The sequence below is a fragment of the Gigantopelta aegis genome, chromosome 3 (assembly GCF_016097555.1).
Source record: "Gigantopelta aegis isolate Gae_Host chromosome 3, Gae_host_genome, whole genome shotgun sequence".
Lineage (NCBI taxonomy): Eukaryota > Metazoa > Mollusca > Gastropoda > Neomphalida > Peltospiridae > Gigantopelta > Gigantopelta aegis.
In genome coordinates, this window is record NC_054701.1 from 85,417,166 (window position 1) to 85,441,885 (window position 24,720).

Genomic DNA, 24,720 nt, shown 5'->3' on the forward strand with positions numbered 1-24,720 from the left:
TTGACTGTGTGAGACAAATTATCAATCTTTGATATCTAACCTCCCCCACCCAAAAAAAGAAAAAAAGAAAGAAAAAAAACAAACAAAAAAGGAAGCTAAAAAAGAAGAAAGAGAAGCATTTTGAAGTATCCGATTATAAAAATGTATAAAAAATAACTTAAACAACTGAAAACCTTAGAGCAGTTGAGTAGATGCCATACTTTTATCAATGGATGTTTCTGTCTTTTGAAGATGGTTCAGTGAAAAAAATAGAGTCGCTCGTGTAGAAGCTAGTAACAAAGAATCAGACGACGTCACTCCGAAACCTAATTAAGAAGAGATTGGGGTTGGCCATCTTCAAAGAGAACGGATCGACACTGAAATGCGTCGAATTACATGTTGATAAAAGAGTTCACAAACCTTGATCGCATTCATTATTGATTTATTTTCTCTCAAAATGATTTTTTCCAACTGACTTCTACTGGAAGGCCGAAAGAACGAATTTAACTGAGAGAGCAAAAAAATTTAAATTTCAATCTAGAGCCGAAGAGGAAAACATTTCGCAACGATTTCAGTTTTATTATGTTTTAAAAACGTCTTGAAGGAATACACGACTAAACTAGAGCCCGTGGAGAAACATGATTTATTATATAACATTTAGTGAAATAGCTTAAAATATCAGTGAAACAAAAGTGTTATCAGTCACTCAGTGACGATAACACATTTTAGAATGAAAATTTCACTATTTGACTCTAAAATGTGTTATCGTCACTGTAGAAAGTGTTATCTTCACTGTAAGAAAGCCGGAACTATTTTGCTGCTGGCATTTTAAAAATAAAGGTAAATTGTCAAAAGTTATATAATAAATAGAAAATTTAAGTTTTTTTGTTAAATATGATTTTTATTTCATCTCATGAAGTTTACAATTATATCACACTCGTCGCACAAGCGCGTCTCGTGAGATATGATTGCAAACTTCACTCGATGAGATATAAATCATATTTTTAAAAAATCCCATGAAATATCCTCAATATACATGTAGTACCAAGCTAGAGCCCGTGAAGAAACATTATACAATTATAGTCCAGCGGTCAGAGCGTTTGTCTGATCTGCGGAGTGTTGTAGATTCCTTGGACCAATCATCCCACTAGATTATTTACCGTTTCAACCAAACATAAAGCTGATAGATACTGGGTTCGCACCCCGGTACCGGCTCCCACCCAGAGCGAGTTCAACGACTCATCTGGGCAGGTGTGAGGCCACTACACCGACTTCTCTCTCACTAACAAGTAACCTTCTGTCCGGGACAGACAGCCCGGATAGCTGAGGTGTGTGCCCAGGACAGCGTACTTGAACCTTAATTGTATTTAAGCACAAAAACAAGTATAAATTAATATTCTATGAATGACGCACCAAAGGTTGTGGTATCTACGCTCATGTCTGTGAGAAAGTACACATACTATATCTAGCAGTTGTATGAAAGGAGTCTGTGCAGAATAATCGTCGGAATAATCACGCTTAGCTTTCCTGAGGTTATGTTACTCAAACATTACTTTACTACAGTCGTACTGTCATAAGAACCGAATGGCTTTATTTCACTGGTATTGTCATAACTTGTCAAAGCTGCTCCGAATAACAAAAGAAAAAAATATATATGCCCACATTTTGTGAGTATGTGAGTGTAGTAATGTTTTATTAATCAGCTATTATACGAAATATATGTAATACTAGCCAAGCAATATACTATATACCAAATTTGCAGCACCATTTACAATAGATCATATGAATTATAAATAACCGTTATAGCTGAATTCGTTTTATAGTCCGCTGTTTATTGCTAAAGCGTTCAGCAGGAGAGAAACACGAGGATGGTAAATAGATCAAACCAATCCCATTAGTAAGGTGATTCCTTGAGCAGAAATGATTATCCTCGTAGATACAACAAACAGATCAATCTACATTTGATCGCAGTCAGCTGCTGGCGGTTTTGGTTTTTTTGATCAGCCGGAGTCGGCATACGAGACTTCTGACTAACACGGTATTAGCTGAAATCAGGCGACCAATTACATCCTCAAATATATTGTGTACAGTTAATTTTGTGTTAGCTAAAATGTGTGCAGTTCGTTTTCAATTTGTAATAACTGTTTTGTACAGCTTAGTGGTGATGGTGTGAGAGAGAGAGAGAGAGTTAAGGAGGGTGTGTGTGTGTGTGTGTGTGGGGGGGGGGGGGGGGGGTCTAGAATGTGGCGGACGACATTTGCGGAGGAAGGAGGGGTCGAGTCGTGATCCCTCGGAAAATACATTAAAAAAAAAAGAATGAAAATTTGATTTGTTTTTTTTATTTAGGTTTCAACCCCTGAAAATCACTCCCCTAAAATGTTTTCACATCGATGTCTGGATACCCGACCCATTGGGTTGATATGAATCATATGTAATAGGTGATTTCTGTTGTATGGGTGATAATAACCTCTGCTTGAAATCCGGTCGCTATTGCCCCCAGGAACATGATTCCAACGACTTCCATTGAAGATCCGTCCTCTGCGTCGCATAGCATTTACAAGAGGGGAATAATCATAACGGACAAGCGCAGTGTACGAATGTATTATTGCAGCTTGTATTCGCCCACCTGTAAATTTAACACCGTACGTACGCGTATGCAAGACGCTCACGAATAAGCATGATGACCAAGATATACAATATGTACGACAAAACTGTATACCGTGATCAAATTCGTAGCTCTGCACAAGACAGAGTCAAAAGGACGTTATTGCTTCTATGATCCACTATCAGGTGCTCAGCCCTAGGAGATACCTAACATGATGTTTCATCCCTCCTGCACCGCCTGTAGGATGAATGCCACTCGCAAGACTTAACTTGGGGAAAACTCGAACTTGCACAGGATAGAGTAGCCCGAGAATTCTTACCGTAATAGAACAAGACGGACTTTTGGACACGTGAAGAAAGCATTATAACTGTCAAAATATACGTCTTGCTCTTTTACGGTTAGAGTACTCGGGCTAAGGATAGAATATATATATATATATATATATATATATATATATATATATATATACACACACACAGCTGTGTACCCACGAATCACTGTAGAAACAAAACTTCCATATAGTTTGCAGAAGTGTGTCACCGACCGTGTTCCATTTCTTCAATCCAGGTGCGGCTTCTATTCGTCTATTCAGTACCGGACATGATGGGTTGACATGGCCTTATTTAATAGCTGGTTTCTATTTTATGGTTGACATAGCCTCTTTTTGAAATTCAGCCGCCAGTTGCTTCAGGAACATGGTGAAAACGACGTTCCTTAAAGATTCAGTGTCTGTTTCATTGAAGGGCATGGTTGATACGAATCCTGTTTGACACCCGGACTCTCTAAAATCTCTCTTTCTTTGACGGATACGTCTCACACAAGCTCTGAGATCTGGCTTTTTGTTACCCCCCCCCCCTCCCTTGTCATATCCATGACACCACCCCACCCTTAAAAACGCGACCTTTGTTACTTTCAGAGACATCGCTGACACGACCGATGTTTGAGATCCGTCTTTTGATTTCTTTGAAGGACATGACTGAACCGTCACTTAATTTGACTTTTCTGTATTCAGATCGTGTCCGTCTTAAAGAAGTACGGTATGGCAACACGTCACGCCCTATAAATCGACCAGTTTATGATGGAATCTATGATTTATGGACATTGATAATTGCGTCTATTACACTATCAGTTTCCTCGGGCCGAAAGTGTTTCCTCGAGAGTATTAAAGCCCATTGATTCCCGCCGCTTCATCAGAGAGTAAATTAGCCTTCCATCGGCGCTCTAATATATTGTTTTCTAAACGTATTTGCTCGTTTTAAATCGCATTTATTTCACAGACGCATGTCATAACACAACGATCGTCGCTTAGGTTGATTTTGGGGCGAATACAGTAAAACCAGTATTTGACATTCAGTAAACTGAATTTTTTTTCTCTCTCGCTCTTTCCTCCTTCTGTCGCGCTTTCTCTCTCTCTCTCTCTCCATCCATCCATCGATCCATTTATCGATCCATCCATCGATCCATCCATCGATCCATCCATTTATCAGTCCTTCCATCCATCCATCCATCTATTTTTAATCCCTCTCTCACTCCATATATCATTACTGCCGTCATCCCACAAAATTCCTCCACCAGTCCAGTTCCATTATCTTTTTTAAAACATGTAAAATACTACATATTTTTGCTTCAACAACAGCATTATAGTAAACTGTTTATGAATACATTCTCTCTTTACTTTTAAGTATAATACATTGTCTTAGAATCCGAGAGTCTTTCCTATTTTACTCCTACAGAGGATTCTGGTTTATCGGATAATACTTTGGAACCGTCTTTAAAAACACTCCATTTAACTCATATATACATGTACATTTCACTTTTGGATATCCCACACAAAAGAGCACACAACTTACTTCAAACCGTTCTGGACTTATTTAAAAGGACATTCCTGAGTTTGCTGCAATTTTAAAGATGTTATCGACTAACAGACACTTCAACGATTGTAATTAAATATCAAATGTATTTCTCTGTATAACCCCTGCGCGTGCTGTAACCTCACCGTGGTGCAGGGGTGTAACATTCTCTTTGAGAATGGCCAATACAGCACAAATTGAAGTTTAGAGTAAAATTCGGTGTCCGTAAAATTCTGTGATATTTGTATTTGTATTTTTGGCACAGTTCTTTACACTGTTTTTGTTTAAACCTTGAATTTTTATATTGATGTTGATCATCACTTTATTTATTTGCATTATCATAGTTTGACACCCAATAGCCGATGTATTTTTCGTGCTGGGGTGTCGTTAAACATTCATTCATTCATTCATTCATTCTCTGTATAAATTATTAGTGGCTGCATATTAAACATATTTCTCATCGTTCTAATATTTGTACTGGTTTAAATTTAATTTAATTTCCTAAAATAACCTTTTTTGTACGTACGAAATTATTTGAAGACAAAATCCAGTTTGGGCTTCTTACAAATATTAAGATGACCAAAAACACAATGAATATACAAACACTGATATTATAAACAAGAAAATATATTTAATATGTAAGTTCACTCGTAGAAATATTTTATTAGTCGGAAACATCTTACAATGCAGCAAACTCAGGAATGTCCCTTTAAATACGTATGTACAAATACATAAAAAGTCTACAAATATTTTAGGAAAATAATAATTTTAAAATGAAAATAAAGCCGCAGTTCTAAATATACCCCTTCTACCTCTCCCTTCAACCACTCCCAAAGCCCAGAATAGGCGTGCTTGAACAGTTTTCTGATGGAAGCTCGTCAAACATTTCTAATAACCATACTCAGTATTGCACAATGGTATAGTGGTTTCGTTGGAGAGAAAGAAAGAGGGGATGCGTGTGTGTGTGAGAGAGAGAGAGAGAGAGAGAGAGAGAGAGAGAGAGAGTACCCTTTTAACATGCCCCTATACCACTAAGATTTTGGGCATGTCCATCCCGGGCCCGGCCTCTGGATAGCCAGTGATCTGGTCCGGGACAGAATATAAATGGACAATTTTGAATTTTTAAACTAAAATTGGGAGTGGGACTTTAACAATTAGACAAATTATTTTAGAAAGCGCAGGCCAAAAAGAATTTAAATTTATAATTATCTATTTTAAATAAAATATTAAATTTTAAACATTATTTATTTTTGACGCTAGTAATTTCTGTCAGCGATTCAGAAAATAAATATATTAATATTTAATCAAAAGAAACATTTTAGCCCTAGGGAGGAAAAGTGGAAAGTTGGGCCCAAGCCTCATAGGTTTATTTAGTAAATGTTTTAAGAAGAGACACTTTTCCTATCCGGAACTTCAGTGTGACCAACCAAGAGGGCAGGGAGGGCGGGAGCGGGTTCTAAACATACCTAGTCAACCCTACGGCCGAAACCGCCTACGCCCTATAGCCTCCCTAGTAGTTCCTACCATCTATTAGCTCCAGCTCCCCCCTCCCCCTGGCGAGTGCAACCGTCATGCCGTCCAGTGGCAGCGCTCTTCAAACATACTCTTAACAAAAGTAGGGGAACTCTAATAAGAATTACAATTGCCAGAATTGTAAAGTATATTAGCTGTGGGGAATGGTTATATGATAATAGTGAATTAATTGGGTAAACATTACAACAGGTAGTTCAGTATTACAGTAGGTTTTATGACCACCAAAGATCTTGAAGGACGATTGGGGTCAGAAGTGAAATTTGAAAGTTGACGTTTTTTTATCAGACAATCGCAAATTCAAACAACTAATGACTAAACACAAAATAATAACAACTGTATGATCAACAGAATGAAAACGATTAACAGAAATAATGTTCCACAGTGATTAATGAACCTTCCTGGAAATTGTCAAAATCGAGAATGTCACACTACGCACGTGTACTGCGTGATGTACGTGCAAACTATGGAATGTATTTCGGTGTGTTGATAAACAGACCTGAACGTTCTTTACTAGGATGTCTGTGGTCAAAACGTATGTTCGGTCTAATAGTTGATTAACATTAATAGTTCAGGTTTCCCTACTTTTTTGAAGAGTATATATTTGGCCCCAACAGTTAACAAGAATATAGCTCATAATTCTTTTTTGAAGAGTATATTAATAAAGTTTCAGTGATGGTCACCAGAGGGTGACAGATGTTCTGTAGTTGTATCAGAAGTAGGTTAAGGCAGCAGAAGATTAAGTTGAGTGGAGTTGAGTTAAGTGTCGTAGAGTGGAGCGAAACATCTGGATCGACGCTGATGAGTAGGAGCCTCGCAGAAGTCCCGAGAAACTGAACGTTATGCAATTCACAGACGCTGTCACTCTTTAATTTTAACCGCCAGTCGAGGCATGGGATTTTTAATCCAGATAACTACTCCAAACCCTGAGTGAGTGCTCCGCAAGGCTCAATAACTGGTTCAACAAAGACCAAGGTTTGTGCTATCCTGCCTGTGCGAAACGCAAATAAAAGATCCCTTGCTGCCTGTCGTAAAAGAATAGCCTATGTGGCGACAGCGGGTTTCCTCTTTAAAAAAAGTGTCAGAATGACCATATGTTTGACGTCCAATAGCCGATGATAAGATAAAAAATCAATATGCTCTAGTGGCGTCGTTAAATAAAACAAACTTTACTTTTTTTTCTTTAATTTTAAAAACCACATAACAACAGCCATGGTACAGGGGCCATGCTGCTGATGGGGGCACAGGAAAGTGTGAACCACCCTGTTAAATATTTATTGGTATTGTAAAAAGGATAAAAAAATATAATAAAATAAATCACATAATAAAATACAGAGAACGCTTGTAAACATTAAAACATTCAATTTTTAAAACAAAAACACCAAATATAAAAAAGACATTAATATATATAAAGCCAAGCCAAAGAGCCCCCCCCCCCCCCCCCCCCCCCCCCCCACACTTGTGAGTGAGAAAGTCTTACCTAAATCACCTTCATATTCCCAGCTCGGTAAACTGGCGCCTGGATCTAAAAAACCCAAAACAAATGCAAATGTTAGTTAATGTAAATTTTTTTTTATTATTTTAACATCTCTATTCAACCTAAAACATTAAATTAAATAAAAATTCACAGTCCGTTTGTCATGTGCTCATAATTGGACTTCGTAGAAAAGAAATTAGTCTGAGGAAAATACATTCGTATAACAAACAACGCCCTTTTGTATAAGGTGCATGCAGCATATGTTCTGCCATTTGACGCTGACATCATCTGTCTCTGTCTCTCTCTGTGTCTGTCTGTCTCTCTCTTTCTCTGTCTGTCTGTCTCTGCCTCTCTCTGTCTGTCTCCAACTCTCTCTCTCTGTCCGTATGTCTGTCTCTCCCTCCCTCCGTCTCTGTTTCTCTCTCTCAGTACTTCTCTCCGTCTCTGTCTCTCTCTATGTGTCAACTCTCTCTATCTGTCTGTTTCTCTCTGTCAGTCTATCTCTGTCTCCCTACCATTTGACTCCCACCGAGGATCTCTCTCTCTCTCTCTCTCTCTCTCTCTCTCTCTCTCTCTCTCTCTCTCTCTCTCTCATATCTAAATCACCGTGTTATACACCAAATAACCGTAGTTGGAAACATGCCTGGGTGCCATTAAACAAATATTCCTTTTCTCTCTGCTTTAAAACAATTTTTATTTTATCTGTTTATGGATTAAATTTTCTTTCTTTCTTTTAACTCAACTAGTCGTGTTTATACTAATGGAAATGTCGAGCTCAGGTTTCAGACATTTAGCGAAATGATCCACCATTTTTTATTTACTGCAGAGTCGATCAATAAGCAGCAAACTTTTTGTTTTAATTATTAAAACGTAAAGAAAATAAAGAAAGAGATTAAGAATTAAAAAATTCAAGATAGATCAAATTACAATAAGCAGTTTTCTAAAATGGTCGTATAATTAATTCTTGAGTATATATATATATATATATATATATATATATATATATATATATATATATATATATATATATAATGCAGACGGGTTTATTGAGACTATTGGCTTCAAGGCTGAAGTACTAGTACCGTGTTCTTATCAGTGTCGTCACAAATCTTCTTCATTAGACTGGCTGACAAAGTAGGAACTGAATTTCTCTGTAACTGACTATAATTGTTGCTCACATTCGCATAACTCATCAGATTAATGTAATAATGCATGACTTTATTGAGGGCCCCTCCATGTCAGACCATCATTAGCCATATAACATGAACCAAACAAAATCTGCTCTGATATACTGCGGGCATTAGATGTTCTGCTGGTTATAATTAAAAGTGACAGAAAAAGAGGAATACGGTGAAAAACCACAACTAAAACCCAGACGGCAATTAGGCCGGTCGCAAAATAAATTCCTTTTTTCATTTAATTGTTAAATTCAGTTACTATAATGCATTATTATTCTTTGTTTTCCTTTTATGTGGTTGTTTCTAAATTAAACACTTGTCGTGAACACGTTTCCAGGGGAACTTTCAGAATATGCAAAAGAACATAGATGCGATCTAAAACCACAAAGAGCCAGCTGCCACATATACTATTTGTACAGAAGATAGCTGCAACTTAGAATCTTAGAAACATAGCCTGTGATGACCAATCATGGAACACTGGATTGAGGCATGCCTCCCCACCCCTCCCAGTCCACTGAGGACGATCGATCCTGCGACCCATCACGCCTAAGGCTGACCTACATTCCACCACCAGACTGAAGAAATGGAATATGGCCAGTGACACACTTCCGCAAACTATAAGGAATTTTATCACCTTGGCAATCATCGTAACAGAAAAGTTATTCATGAGCGTCTGGCATTCAGTGTTACGACTGTAAAATCTATATGTGTGTCGTTGACGTTTAAATGTACAAAAGGGCACATGCAAACTGCAGTAACACATTCGTGCAACATGTTCGCAAACCATGGTACCATCTCGACTAACTACTGCATTTCGACTAACTACTGCATTTCGTAAATACTGCATCTCGTACTGCATTTCGCAATGCAGTATAGTTAAACGGAATAGTATCTTGGCGTGCGAAGATCATTCTTGGACTGCGTTAATAAAGATGCATAGCTTGTCTGTTACAAAAAAAAAAAATCACTATTGCAAATGATATATGACGCCAGTATAAAAACCCGATAGTCCCTTTTGGTCTTGGAGAAAATGAGCTTTGAAATGATGACCGCGGCGACTGTCCATCCAACAGACACATTATTACTACAACACGACCGCCAGAAATTGCGTCCATGCATATTTCACCCCAGGGAGATGACAGGACAAAGCTGAAATTATACGTGTGAGTCTCGTGGCATGTGCTATCCTGTCTGTCGTCATGGAAATACATATAAAAGATGCCATGCTAATGGGTAAGGTAGTCTACGTGGCTTTAAAAGATAGTCCTGGGTTCTGTGCTAAATTGTAACGTGTTCACGACTAGTAGAGACGTTTTAGCGACTATTGTTACACATGTAGTGTATTTTCGTACCTAGAATATCGGTGTCTGTATAGTGAATGTGGGCGTCCTAATGTTTGCTGCAGTCCAAACTGGCTATATTTCTCCCAATAATTTCGAAAAAAAGGAAATAAAGAGAAGTTTACTGCAAACATTAGGACGATCAAAAACACTAGATAATGCTGTTGTAAAATGGAAAAATTTGTTTTTAAAGCGTAATTTTAGCCGTTAACTTAAAAGAGCTGTCAGAAAATAGACTGCACCATTAGTCGTGTTACGATGTGTTTATAGACAGGGCTTCTAGATTACGGTAGCCCCACTCACATGACTAGTGATATTCAGTGTTGGGCTAGTAAATAACTACTATTGCCATACCCGACGGCTAGTGAAAAAACAATTGTCATATGTTGCAGTTAAGTCTTATTTTGTAAATATGAATATCCTGACCCCACCCAAACCCCTAAGTTAGTGATTTTTAAACTCCGTCTCCCTCTTTAGGTAACATATCTGGTTATTACTATTATTTAGTCAAATTATATTAACTTCAAGTAAAGTAGGGCTAGTGAATTTTTAATCGTGGCTAGTACATGTTTTAAATCACTGATCCCATGGCTAGTGGATTTAAACAAAATTCTAGAAGCCCTGTTATACATTTGATATCTCAATATCCTTTCTTTCTGCACAGTAAAATGGCAAAATGGTTGCACTGGTCCCGAATGTCGCTGTATTTGCATTTGTATATGTATATGAGTTTATGGTTTTGAATACAAATAGACTGAGACGTTACGTGCCAGGAAGAGCGTTCTTAAAAATCACTGGATATAGTACGAACACAAGGTATAACATAATCATCATCATCATTACAGTCTTCTATAAGACCAGCATTATAACTATCATCATCATCATCATCATCACCATCATCATAATTACAATCACCTCTATGACCAGCATTATAATAATAATAATAATAATAATTATCATTATCATCATCAGCATCATCATCATCATCATCATCATTACAATCACCTCTACGATCAGCATACTACTACCACTACTACTACTACTAATAATAATAATCATCATCATCATCATCATCATCATCATCATCATCATCATCATCATCATCATCATCATCATCATCATCATCACAACCTTCTCTACGACCAGTATTATAACTATCATCATTATCCCCAAATGTACATGTGTGTTTACAGTTCCGACATTACCGACATTTCATATAATATAAATACATGTACACGCGTAGGCCCTTTTCTAGTTCCGACAACCGACATTAACAATACATTATTTTCTAGTCGACATTCACATATTGTATAGATCTCCAAATGTACACGCGTAGGCCCTATGTCTACAGTTCCGACAACCGACATTAACAATACATTATTTTCTAGTCGACATTCATAATGTAATATATTATATAGATCTCCAAATGTACACGTGCATGTCTACAGTTACGACAACCGGCATTAATAATACAAGCAATTCTGCGTGTTATAATTGCAATTTCCGGCACATTGTCGTGCTGATGAGAGGCGCGGACGGGTCGATGCTAGTCCAGATCCCGTTGCATGCCTCGCTTAGTTCGGAAGCGAACAAAAAAAATATTACAAGATTGATTTATGGACAAGCTGTCATCGTGATTTCACGGTGGAAGATACCACTGAGGCAGGACACGGTACCGAAAGACGTGGGAATTGAAAGAAAGCAAACACCATCGGTCTTTTTTTTCTGACAGCTAGCAGGCAGGCAATATCGCTGATATTATTTGGCGAGTTATAATTATGTCGTCAAAGTCGATACTTTCATCTGTGGAAAAATGTATGTAGAGCAATTTAGTACACTCAAATATATAAGCTACTAAAAGCTAAACTCTTGTATATTTTAAAAACATTGTTTAATTATTTAGGATAGCACACTTTAAATTGCCCCTAAACCCCAATAACAAAAAACAAATCCAACCCAAAACTATCCAACACCCCCCCCCCAAACAAAAACCCCCAACAACTCCAAAACCATCCCGAAAACCCCAAGCCCCCAAACTTTCCCACCCGAAAAACATCCCACCATGCCCCCCCAATCCCGAGAAATTTTTACCTTTTCGTTTATTAATAACATTAAAAAGGTTCCTGTGTCATGTCCCACTACACAGGTGCCCCCCCCCCCCCCCGCCATACAAAATCCTGCCTACGCCAATGACACAAACACACACACGCAATCACGCACGCATACATGCACACACACACACACACACACACACACCAATATCAGTGATTCCATAATTATGAGCGGCGCAGTTTGTGGTAGTAGACACGCCATCGCCACCGTCAGTAAGCGCGCACAAGGATAACGGCCTATTACCATTCATCTAATATCAATATCTCTTGGCCTATAATCACTCATCTAGGTCACGGATAAATGTAACACTCGCAAATGGACAGCTTTTCCAGTGGTTTGTTACAAAATGTTTGTGAAAAAACATAAATAACATTATACTAAATTGTCGTTATTTTATTCCCCTGAGGAAGTTTATATATATTTTTTTATATTATGCTAAATTGTCATGCTTATATATCATCAAATGCACGACCAAATGCAAAGTGTGCCATTACCGTTCTATTATGTCGACATATTTATATGCTGTATGGACAAAGTTGGCGAGAACTGTTCATGGCGATAACAGGCGAGTTTATTAAAACTAGTTATCTTTGTATTTTGCATTACAATAATATTTGGTGATGTCAAATTGTAGCATTAAAATTCTAAACCGAAATGTTAATCTATTTGATGAGCATTCTGATGCTTGCAAACATGGATGTATTAAATTCTCTGGATTTTGAACGAAACCTTGGACTGATTTTAGTAACACAATTATATGGATCAGTCGACATTTAGACCAAGTGTCGAAGTAACAAAATGTTGGACACACAATAGCCATAGTTTAAAATGTGTTGAGGTGTCGTTAAACAAACATTCCTTTTGTCAAAATAACCATATGATAGATATAAATTAGCAATAACATAAAATGTGCTGACTCAGTGAGGTGTCATTCAACAAACATTACTTTCCTTTCCTCTCAACAAAATAGCCGTAGTTTAAAATTTGCTGAGGTATCGTGAACTAAGAGCGAAAATAACCATACGACAGACACAATATAGCGGTAATTTCATTCATTTATTCAACTCATTTTCGTGTTTATATCCAATTAAGGTTCAAGCATGCTGTCCTGGGAACACACCTCAGCTGTTTTTTTCCAGGACAGTGGTTTAGTGGGAGAGAGAGAGAGAGAGAGAGAGAGAGAGAGAGAGAGAGAGAGAGAGAGAGAGAGAGGTAGGTGTAGTGGTCTTACACCAAACCACTGGGTCGTTAAAACTCACTCTGGGTGGGAGCCGGTACCGGGATGCGATCCCAGTACCTACCAGCCTTATGTCCGATGGCTTAACCACTACACCACCGAGGCCGGTAACCGTAATTTTAAATGTACTGAGGTGATGTTCAATAAACATTCCTTTCCTTTCCTTCAGATGTGCAACGGGGACACGAAATGGTCTTTAGGTAAACAATATTTGGGTGTTGTTATAGTAAATACATTTTTACTTGTACAAGATGGCAATTTCGTTTAGGTTTCAGGACAGCACATCCACGTTGGGCATTTCGTTAAATTGAGCGTGAGTGATGCGCCAACAGACACAACCACGACAGATCATTATCTGGGCGACTCGGCCGATCAGCAAATATCCATTAGAGAAATATATGTTGGATCTGCTCTCTAGCGTAGTTAGAGCAAGTTATGTTAACATGGTAATGGTGCGTCCACCAGACGATTTGTATTTACAACCCAGTCGATTGCAATAAAACATCTCAGTTCGTGGTCGGGGTTGTGCAAACGCCTGCACAGTAGCATGATTTGTAGTTTGTCCCGAAGCCGGAGAATCAGATAAAATAGAAATCTGTGCAATTTAGGTAAAGCGATGCCTTATCGGTAAAGTGATGGACGTATCGGCTTCGGGACGCCATTAACGTTTATTGCATTATTTCATCATGGCCTTAATTGCAGACAGGGATGAGGCAATAATTTGCTTATTTTATGTATCATTCTGAGTTGAGTGGTATCATGTTAGACAATTTTTATGGGAAAAACCAATATGCTGCTGCTTTTTTTCAAAAAGAAAACAAATCGCAAAACGAATCCAGCAAATTAATGTCACTGATGTCAGACAGAAAACTGTTTAAGATGAGTGAGTCAGAGAGAGAGAGAGAGAGAGAGAGAGAGAGAGAGAGAGAGAGAGAGAGAGAGAGAGAGAGAGAGAGAGAGAGAGAGAGAGCACCAGACAGACAGAAACAGAGAGTAGAAAATGATAGAGATGAGAGAACGACAGCGAGATGAAGGTAGACAGGAACGAAATATGAAACTAAAATGACACAAATTGAACAAAATAGATATAGGCAATGAGAGCACAATTATGTCGAATAATTTTTTTTATAACAATACCATGATTTAAATGAAGAAGAGTAACAAGAAGAAGAAATGAAGATGGGATCGAACATCAGCCGATGTACATTAATTGTTTGTACTACTGGACAAAGCGTTTTCACATTGCCGAAACAGAACACAATGCTACAATCAGATCACATTCAAACTGATCCTCGCCAATAGACCGAAAACCATTTCAATTCGGACTGAAAATAATCTGACTGTGCATCAAACCAGGCTGAATACCAAACTAGACTGATCATACAACAGAAGATAATAAAACCAGATTGAGACAACAGCAGACTGACCGTGAAACTAGACTGTCAAACAGTTCAACATTAACTTAGCAAAAATACAAAGCTAGCATCAAACTAAGATTATACCATACACGCTATCACATATGACACACTTGAACATCATCACGGCAATGACATCTATTTGACTGTAAACTACAATAAGTCTGGTAACACAAAAGGGTCACAAAGAAGGATGGCTATTTTCTGCATCAACGTGACTTACAATAAATGAAGTCGGAAACGTCAATCAAATTTCGCTTCAAGGGAGCCACTGTAAAGTTTTATAAGCAACATAAAAGAAAAATACTGAAAGCATTAGAATGATCTGACATAATTTGCACAGTAAACTGATAATGAGAAATGCGTGAACAGAAAACACAATAGCTTTATTCTTCTAAAGTACATTAATGAGACGAAACCTTCGCTCAGCGCTGGAATTGATTATTTAATAGTCTCAGCACTCCCGGCCAATTATGTAGCATCCACATCTAACATGCGTGACCAGGCGTGGGGTCGAAACGACGGACCATTTTACTCCCACCGAGGATCTCTCTCTCTCACTCTCTCTCTCTCTCTCTCTCTCTCTCTCTCTCTCTCTCTCTCTCTCTCTCTGTGTGTGTCTGTCTATCTATCTATATATATATATCCGGCCTCTCTGTATCCACCCACCTCTGTCTGTCTGTCTGTCTGTCTGTCTCCTCTCTCTCTCTCTCTCTCTCTCTCTCTCTCTCTCTCTCTCTCTCTCTCTCTCTCTCATTCTGTTTCTCTCACACACACAAAACACATCATCTAGTGTATACTCGCCAGTCGTAAAATTCAGTGTATATTCATCAATGATAAAATTCAGTGTGTACTGAGCAGTGAGGATGTCCCACAGGACGTGTTGTGTTTGCGAGACATGGACAAATCTGTGTGTAAAACTGACAATAGCGGAGGACGCCATGGCGGTCGCGGTGGCACGGAACTGGGCAATATCGTACAGATTTAAGTCTTTATCTTCTCGTCAGCATGACCCCCGGGGACCTGTAATAATCGTAGGAGCGTGTGTTAATGTATTGGCGGTGTCCTCCTGTACGAGATACAGAATCCATCTCTGATGGTAAAGGTGTCCACTTGGGAAATGACAGAAAATATGGTCGATCTATTACGTGCGACGTGAGAGTTTCACGGCGAAACTGAGGAGCCGTCTCATTATTTAAAGCTATGTTATCTGACAGAATCTGAAATTAATTTTTCATAGCAAGGTACCAGAAGAATCGATTTGTTTTTCTTCAAAGTATCACAGATCCATTTCCTGAGATAACAAATTACAGAGCAATTTAGATACCATTGGAGCAAAAAGTCATTTGCGATCATATGCATTTACAAGTTTCATTTATTTCGCTGTTGTGAATGCAGACGAAATCTCCTGTGGTAAAAAGATTAAGAGTTCGCAGACTATTTAATGAGAAGGGAATCCATGTGGGAGATTAAAACTCCATAAATTAGCATTAGTCTCAAAATGCAAGCAAAGCTGATGGATCCAAATATTTGAAAACTTCCCTAAACCACGCTGTAACTTAAGTTCAAGTTCCTTTTATTGCCTTAAGTTTTACAACTCATCAGCATCATACAAACAATATAGCATATATTATACAGATATGTACACAATAATGTACAGGATAATGATGGAGAGTGATTTAACACTATAGACATATATAATACAAAGTATCACAGTACTGCTGACTTATATCACATAAAGATATAGGTCGTTATTACATAAGAGAAAATGTTAAATACTTGAGGTGCTACCGGGATACACATGTATGATGCACTACATTGTACATCACTATTAGCATTACGTCTTTATTCCACTAGTTCATTTCTTACCTTATTTGCCCGTTGTAAATATTTCCCAAGGTTATTAAGATCTTTATTATTGTCAGTTCTTAAAAGTTGTATAAGCTTGAAAACACTTGGACGTTTATAATAATATTGTTTTATAAATTGTGTTCTTATATCATTGTATCTTGGACATTGTAGAATGAAATGGTACTCATCTTCTACTTCATTTGTATTACATACTGTACATAATCTTTCTGATCTTTCAATGTTTCTGTATCTACCAAATTCTATATTTAATTTATGGGCGCAGAGTCTAAATTTTGTAATTTCTTTCAATTGTGTAACGTCCAACGGTTTTGTAAGATAACTTTGCAATTTAAATTCAGTTAATAAATATTTATACAAATTACCTTTTGACGTTGCTGTTATTCTATTGTAAGATTGTTGCTTGAACACATCACACAATCTTTGCTTAATTACACTGTAAGTATTATTATCAACTTCCGTTAGACTCCATATATAATTTAAACCAAGTGCATTTAGTTCCTGTTTAACATCCATTAACCAATTGTTATCAAGCTGATCCATTTCCTCATATATAGCCATTAATATGCAGTTATTAGTATTACGTAGTTTAATCCAGTATTTAAAAATTCTTAGTTTTCTAATAATATACAATGGAAATCTTCCTAATTCACTATATACAAAATCATTACATGTCCCTTTCCGTACACCCAGTAACTTTTTACAAAATTGTAAATGAATCTTTTCAACGTCTTGGCCAGGGTGGAAACCCCATACTTCCGATCCATAACTAAGAACACTGTTGACATAGGTATCAAATACAGATAGCATTGTTTCAATATTAAATAATTATTTTTACATACGTTATGAATTGAGAATAAAGCTTTACGACCTTGTTCCGCTGCTCTTTTTTGTGTCCTACTAAATTTTCCGTTATAATAAAATAAAATACCAAGGTAATTAAATTCATTGACAACCTCTAGTTGACAACCATTATAAAATCACTTCTCATTATCTCGAAGTTTGCCTCCATTTCTAAAAACAATAATTTGGGTCTTAGTTGTATTTACTGTTAAATCCCATTTACTTGTATAATTAGATATTGAATCAAGCATTTTTTGCAATCCTTCGGGTGTTTCAGCTAGAAGCACCATATCATCGGCATACATTATTAGAAATATATTTAACATTTGTATATCAACATATGGACAATTATCTGATAATAGGTGCATTTCGCAATCGTTAACATACATAGAAAATAATATTGGTGACAAAACCTCACCCTGAAATAAACCGTTCTTGCACATAAAAAAATCAGAAAGGTCATTATTGTATTTTACACAACATTTAACATCATTATATAAAGACCGTATAATAGCTAACATTCTTCCTTCGATACCTTGTTGAATTAGTTTGAACCACAAGTTTTGTCTGTTAATAAAATCAAAAGCTTTTTTTGTAATCTACAAAGCAACAATATAAACGTGTTCGATTCTTTAGTGTTCTATGTATTAAATGTTGTAAGATAAAAATGGCATCTATAGTAGACATTTGGTTTCTGAATCCTAGTTGGCGTCAGTAATGATATCATGATCTAAGTCGTAATCTAGCAATCTTTTGTTTAAAATAGAAGTAAAAAGTTTACCCAAACAACTGACTAATGTAATGCCCCTGTAATTGTCAGTATCATTTGTATTTCCTTTTTTAAAAACAGGAACAATACAGCCAACTGACCAAGACTGAGGATAGTGACCAGATTTAAAAACATTATTAAACAATAAAAGTAGACATGGCATCAAAACATCTTTACAATTTATAAGATACTCATTTAAAATATGATCATAACCACAGGCTTTGTTCTTCTGTAACCCTTTAATCGCAACGACGATTTCTTTTTCAGTAATGTCATGATCTAATGCAGTACATGATGTTTGACTAGTGTGTGTATCATAACTCGATAAGAACTCATCTACTTCATGGTTAGTTGTAGGTTCGGTACCAGCCAGATTAGAAAAATGGTTGAAAAATGCATCATTACTCAACTCCGATCTGTTATTTTGTTTTCTTTTCTGGAAATATTTGTAAAACGTTTTAGGGTTATATTTTCTTAAATAATTCAACATGTTACCCTGTTGGCATTTATATTTCTTTTTCAATTTATATTCTAATTTTTTTGTATATTTGTTTTACCCGAATAAGTTCAATGCGATTGTCATTAGTTTTGTTAGCGTTAAAATTTCGTATGGCTTTTCTGTATTCATTGTATCGTTGTTTCAAAACTTCGTTAAACCAAGGTTTATCTTCACGTTTGGTCTTAGATGATCTTTTCTCTGTTGTACTAGTTTTGTAAGTCTTAATGAAACAGTAAGGTAAAATAATGTTATTCAGTTCATTTGTAAATTTGTCTACACATGTATTTATATTTTCATGACTGGTTTCTTTTATGGTACATATATTTAATAAAGCATCCATACGCTCAGCAATTTTGAGAACAATCTCTTGATTATTTTCATCATTCCATTTTACACTAAAATGCGTTTGTTCTTTTACATTTGGTACATAATTAATTTCTTCTACAACAGAGTAGTATATTGTGAAACAAACTGGCGAATGGTCCGAAAAACAATTAAAGTTACCTGACTCAAACTGTTCAATTAATTCAAAACAAGATTCATTTATAAGTACATAATCTATAAGGCTAAAGCCATTAGCATTATAAACTGTTATATTTCCGTTTCTATCTCCAGAATGTCTACCATTTAAAATCCGCAGACCACTAGTTTTACATAAAGATAAAAGTTTCCTGCCGAACTGATTTATTGTTTTATCTTCATTAAAACGTGATACGATATCAGCATCAGGTATGTATTCTACAACGTTAGATAATATATGTGCTGAGAATTCAGATAGTCTATCATTTTCAATGAAGTCAGAACCAGTCCCAGTACGACTGTTAAAGTCACCAATAGCTATAATGTTACCTAACTCGATATATCTAGCTATACTATCTTCAAGCACTGGAAATAAATCAACATCATTGTTATTATAATATGTACTACTGATAGGGGGGATGTAATTAATAAAAATATAAGTATCTCTACCAACATTAACATTAGCTACAAGCTTCAGTATAACAATGCTGTCGCAAACCTTCTCAATACAAAACAACAATCTTTTAAAGAGTCTCTGATGAAAAGAACTATTCCTCCTCCTTTGCCATGCTCTCTTGGTATATTGCATGTAATATAATTGGGTATGGTTATATCATTAGAATCTATCCAGCATTCATATAAACAAATAATATCGTATTTACAAATGATGTCTAAAAATTCCACATCTTGCAGTTTGTTATTTAAAGACCTACACACGTTCCAAGATAGTACAGATAAATCACCCTCCGCGAGTCACTATACTGCATTGTCACTGGTATCCGATGGTCCAGATGCGTGATGGTGATCCGATATTGGTGTAGAAGAAGCACGCTGTCTTTTCGCTGTAGGTCTCCTGTCACGTTAAAGGTGCTATCTCAAAGTCTAATAATGGCGTTTTCCCACCAAAATTATATATTAACTTTTGCTTTAAAATGTAAACATTTTACCTTCAACTGTATGTCCATAAAAATTACAGCAAAATACTTTAATGTAATAGTACAAAATAATACGTTTTACTGGAGAATACTTGGTGGGACTTCAGTGGTAAAGCGCTCGCCTGATGCGTGGTCAGTCTAGGATCGATCCCTGTCAGTGGGCCCATTGAGCTATTTCTCGTTCCACCCAGTAGTATGTGCTATCCTGTCTGTGGCATGCTGCACATAAAATATATATTTCTACTAATGGAAAAAGGTAGCGGGTCTCCTCTCTAAGACTATATATCAAAATTACCAAATGTTTGACACCCAATAGCCGATGATTAATAAATCAATGTGCTCTAGTGGTATCGTTAAACAAACTTTAACTTCAGTGGACGACGGACAGAAATGAGCGTACAATCCAGGCAAACATTCCGTAACGTTATGCCAGGAAGATTTACGTGATTTCTGAGCAATTGTTGTATGCAGAATATTAACCTGTGTTCTGAATGACGCTGGAAGCTGATACGTCTTGCTTGTAACAGAAAAATACGCTTGTACGATATCCAATCAAATGATTGATTACGGTCATAATCGCAAGTATCATGCTGGATATTAATAACAAAAAGCGTGTCATTCCGAGGTTTTCAGTTGTATTTAAGGCGTCGCCACACAATACGAGTGCCTCGTACAAGAACAGCCAATTGCTTAGCAACCGATGAAATTTTAATATTTGTCTTTGTAACAATCGGCTATTTTCGTGTCTATTCACGGACGTGACACTCGTATCGTTTAGCGTCGCCTTTAGACAACACTCAAAATACGTACGATGGGCCAGACTATTTTCGTGTTATTTCGTGAAAACAGATTCCGATAATGGTTTATAAGGTTTACAATACACGTCTACGTCATTATGAATGCATGGTCTGGTGATGAGAAACGCATAAGTCTAGCTAGTATGTCGCCAAACGGTTGTGAGTTGGAATCCCTAGTGAAAAAGTCAACCATTTTGTACGCGAACGCCCTGTTAAGTACCAAGCTTAAGTGTGTCACTGTATAAGACCTTTCTTTTTTATCCAACAAAATGAAAAAAAAACCTCACAAAAAACCTCCTCCCCCCCCCCCCCCCCGAAAAAAAAACAACCTAATTAATTTGTATTTTCTTTCGAAAGAAAAAATCCCAAGTAATGGCTAAAGTTATGATTGTTCGACATGTGCTGTTTTTGTTCGATCCAGTTTATTAGACACTAGTTACACTTGCTGATGCTTCGCTGCACGCGAATGACCTTTCATCTTTTTCTTTTATCCATCTGGGAACCATATTTAACACGACATCACCACTACTGTTCTCATAATGGCAAAACGTTATTTGTCGGTGGAAATTGATTTTAACGAAATACACAAACCTCATCATTAAAGTCAGAACTACAATATGTAGCCAGACCTCAATTCCTTTAAGAGTTTCTATATATACCGCAAGTTCATGACTGATGAGAAAATACAAACTCGACAGTTACAAAACGATTATTTGAGGGGTGTTCCGTAGCATTCCGCCAAGCAAAAAAAAGTAAGATTAAAAAAGAACGCTTAAAACACTGTTAAACGTAAATTATATTGAATGAAATTGAAATAACTGAAACAGAAAATTGGATATTGAAATAACATAGTGAAACAGCACGTTGAAATTATTAAGTAATAATAAAAATAAAATTAGAAATTAAAACAAGAAAGTTGAAGTTGAAAGTTAAATAGAAAGCATAATAATTTATAATTAAATAGTGATTTTTGTTAAAACAGAAAATAAAAATGATTTGAATATTAGTGAACTTTAAAAAAAAAATGTTTTGAGAAAAAAAACCTCGATTAATATTGTATATAATATACGATAGGCACTAGAGTGCAGAAATAGCGCTTCAGTGAATTTATCGAATTTATCTTGAAAACATTTCCAAAGCAGCTTCCTTTCTTGTAAATATTTTCTGCTCAGATATTGTAAACAAATTATATTGATTGGCTGTCTACCGAGTTTAGAATCTAACAGCATTACCAAGAAGGAAGGAAGGAAATGTTTTATTTAACGACGCACTCAACACATTTTATTTACGGTTATATGGCGTCGGGCATATGGTTAAGGACCACACATATATTGAGAGAGGAAACCCGCTGTCGCCACTTCATGGGCTACTCTTTTCGATTAGCAGCAAGGGATCTTTTATATACACCATCCCACAGACAGGATAGTATATACCACGGCCTTTGTTACACCAGTTGTGGAGCACTGGCTGGAACGAGAAATAGCCCAATGGGCCCACCGACGGGAATCGATCTTAGATTGATCGCGCATCAGGCGAGCGCGGTACCACTGAACTACGAGTCCAGTAAATTTATGGTTTGTCCTCGGACAAATTGCAACAGAAGGGTTTTTGTTTTATATTGTAGATATTACCTCAATGAATATTATATCCAAAATAGGATAAAATCGGACATCCCGCCCCGCATATTCAAGAAAGTTCTATACATCTTAATATTATGATTCCGGCTCTTTGTCTCTCTCTCTGTCTCTCTCTCTGTCTCTCTCTCTCTCTCTCTCTCTCTCTCTCTCTCTCTCTCTCTCTCTCTCTCTCTCTCTCATATACCGCCCACAGAAAATTGGCTGTAACGAGGGGATCGATCTTACAACCTCTAGAACTTTTTCAGTTAAACACGGCTTCAGTTTGTCGTAAAAGTCTAATTGTGTGCACAATCGGCAGCTGGTGGTATCTTTGCAAGCAACTAATCCCTTGCTCAAGTTGATATGTAAACCCACAGAAATATTGCTTACCGATGAAGGAATGGTTGAATGAATGTTTAACGACACCACAAGCATATAACAAATGTATCTGGTAGTGAGTGTTAAACAAGGTAAATACATCAAAGAACTGATAATCAACATAAATAAAACACGTTCAAGATTTCAATTAAAACACAATATCAAGCGTTGGGCAAAAGAATAAATATCACATGTAAGTATATTAAAATTTCGAATAAAATTCATCATCTCGTAAAATGTTAAAATAAATTTAATGTAGAAACGAAACGATTCCATCAAATTTTGTTTACCAAATATATGTTTCTCAAGATTATGATTACATTGTATCAAAACCCTTCTTCGGAATTATTGGTTACCGTGTTCTGTTTTGGGTTGGTGTACGTATTCTACGCGTTGGATGAATCGCTAGTAACGAAGAATGTGTCTGAAAATGCCATATACAGCTATTCAATCCTAGTATCCCTTTCTGACTATAATTTTCAGCGTTTCCAAGTTACTGTAAAAACTTTCGAACTCTATATACACATCTGTATATCTATATGACTGACATACTAGTATTACAACGTGCTGTCCTGTCTGTGGAGAATTACATACAAACGATCTCTTGTTGTTAATTGAAAAAATGCTGCAGCTTTTCTCTACGACTACGTGTCAAAACTATACATGTACTTTGTATCCAGTAGCTGATGATTAATTAATAAATATGCTCTAGTGGTGTTGTTAAACAAAATAAACTAAATTCTAAGACTACGTGTAAAAAATTACCAAATGTATCCAATAACCGATGATTTATAATCAATGTGCTCTAGTGGTATCGTTAAACAAAACGAACTTTTAACTATTATTACGACGTCTTCACAAGTTATGACCCTTACCTTGATCTGGAATCGTCTGTCCAACCAAGGCTAACAGAATGAGAGCCAACACGTGTACACTCATCTTCATCCCGAGGATCCGCTCTTCTCGCTTCTGTACTGGGTCGCTGGCAGTGTCCACACACGGTTATCTACATCTATCTACACTCGGAGTAATCACCGACGTCACGAGACGAGAACGCTCTCACGCAGGAGTCGATATCCGACTGCCGCGCGCACCGGCCCAAGGTCCAGCCCTTCCGCCGTCAGCTGTCACATTCATCGCTTCCACAAATTGCATTTCTTTTACCGAACCATTTTGCGTTTTCACGAGGTTTGCTTGGAAGAGAATGGCATCGCGGATCTTTCCTGCAATTGTATTACGGTTTGCTGATTGCGGTGCCGACGCAGGCCGACTATTGATTGCAGGGGAAAGACTGATCTACGTATACGACGTTTGGTGTCGTGACGGGATGGACCTGGTTCTCTTGAGACCACTGAGTGATTTCGTGGGGTCGTGTCATTACCGTGCGGCTTAGTCCCACCATCAGAAGGGTGATTTGATAGGATATCGTCATTACCGCAGGGTTTATCCCCCACCGTCAGTTCGGTGATTTCGAAGACCTTGTTATTACCGCTGGATTAGGCTCGAATCATCAGTCCCCTACATAATCACGTACAGTGTACTTTACATGCAATTACTAATTATGCCTTCACGTGAAAGTATTGGAAACTAAATTTTGTGCCTAACTTCACAATATTTATGTTGAACAAAGAAAGAAAGAAAGAAATGTTTTATTTAACGACGCACTCAACACATTTTATTTACGGTTATATGGCGTCAGACATATGGTTAAGGACCACACAGATTTTGAGAGGAAACCCGTTGTTGCCACTACATGGGCTACTCTTTCCGAT

General features: G+C 37.0%; 1 protein-coding gene across 1 annotated transcript in view; it reads right to left on the reverse strand.

Annotated features, from left to right (window-relative positions):
* The window catches only part of LOC121369225 (putative carbonic anhydrase-like protein 1), a 59,573-nt gene extending 35,424 nt beyond the window's left edge, over window positions 1–24,149 (reverse strand). Inside the window, exons 1-2 of the mRNA XM_041494171.1 lie at window positions 23,824–24,149; window positions 7,445–7,489 (exon numbers count right to left, since the gene is read on the reverse strand). Coding sequence (XP_041350105.1) covers window positions 7,445–7,489; window positions 23,824–23,893 — 115 coding nt within the window. The 5' untranslated portion in view covers window positions 23,894–24,149. The remainder of the gene's footprint in view (window positions 1–7,444; window positions 7,490–23,823) is intronic.
* Window positions 24,150–24,720: the final 571 nt, after the last annotated feature.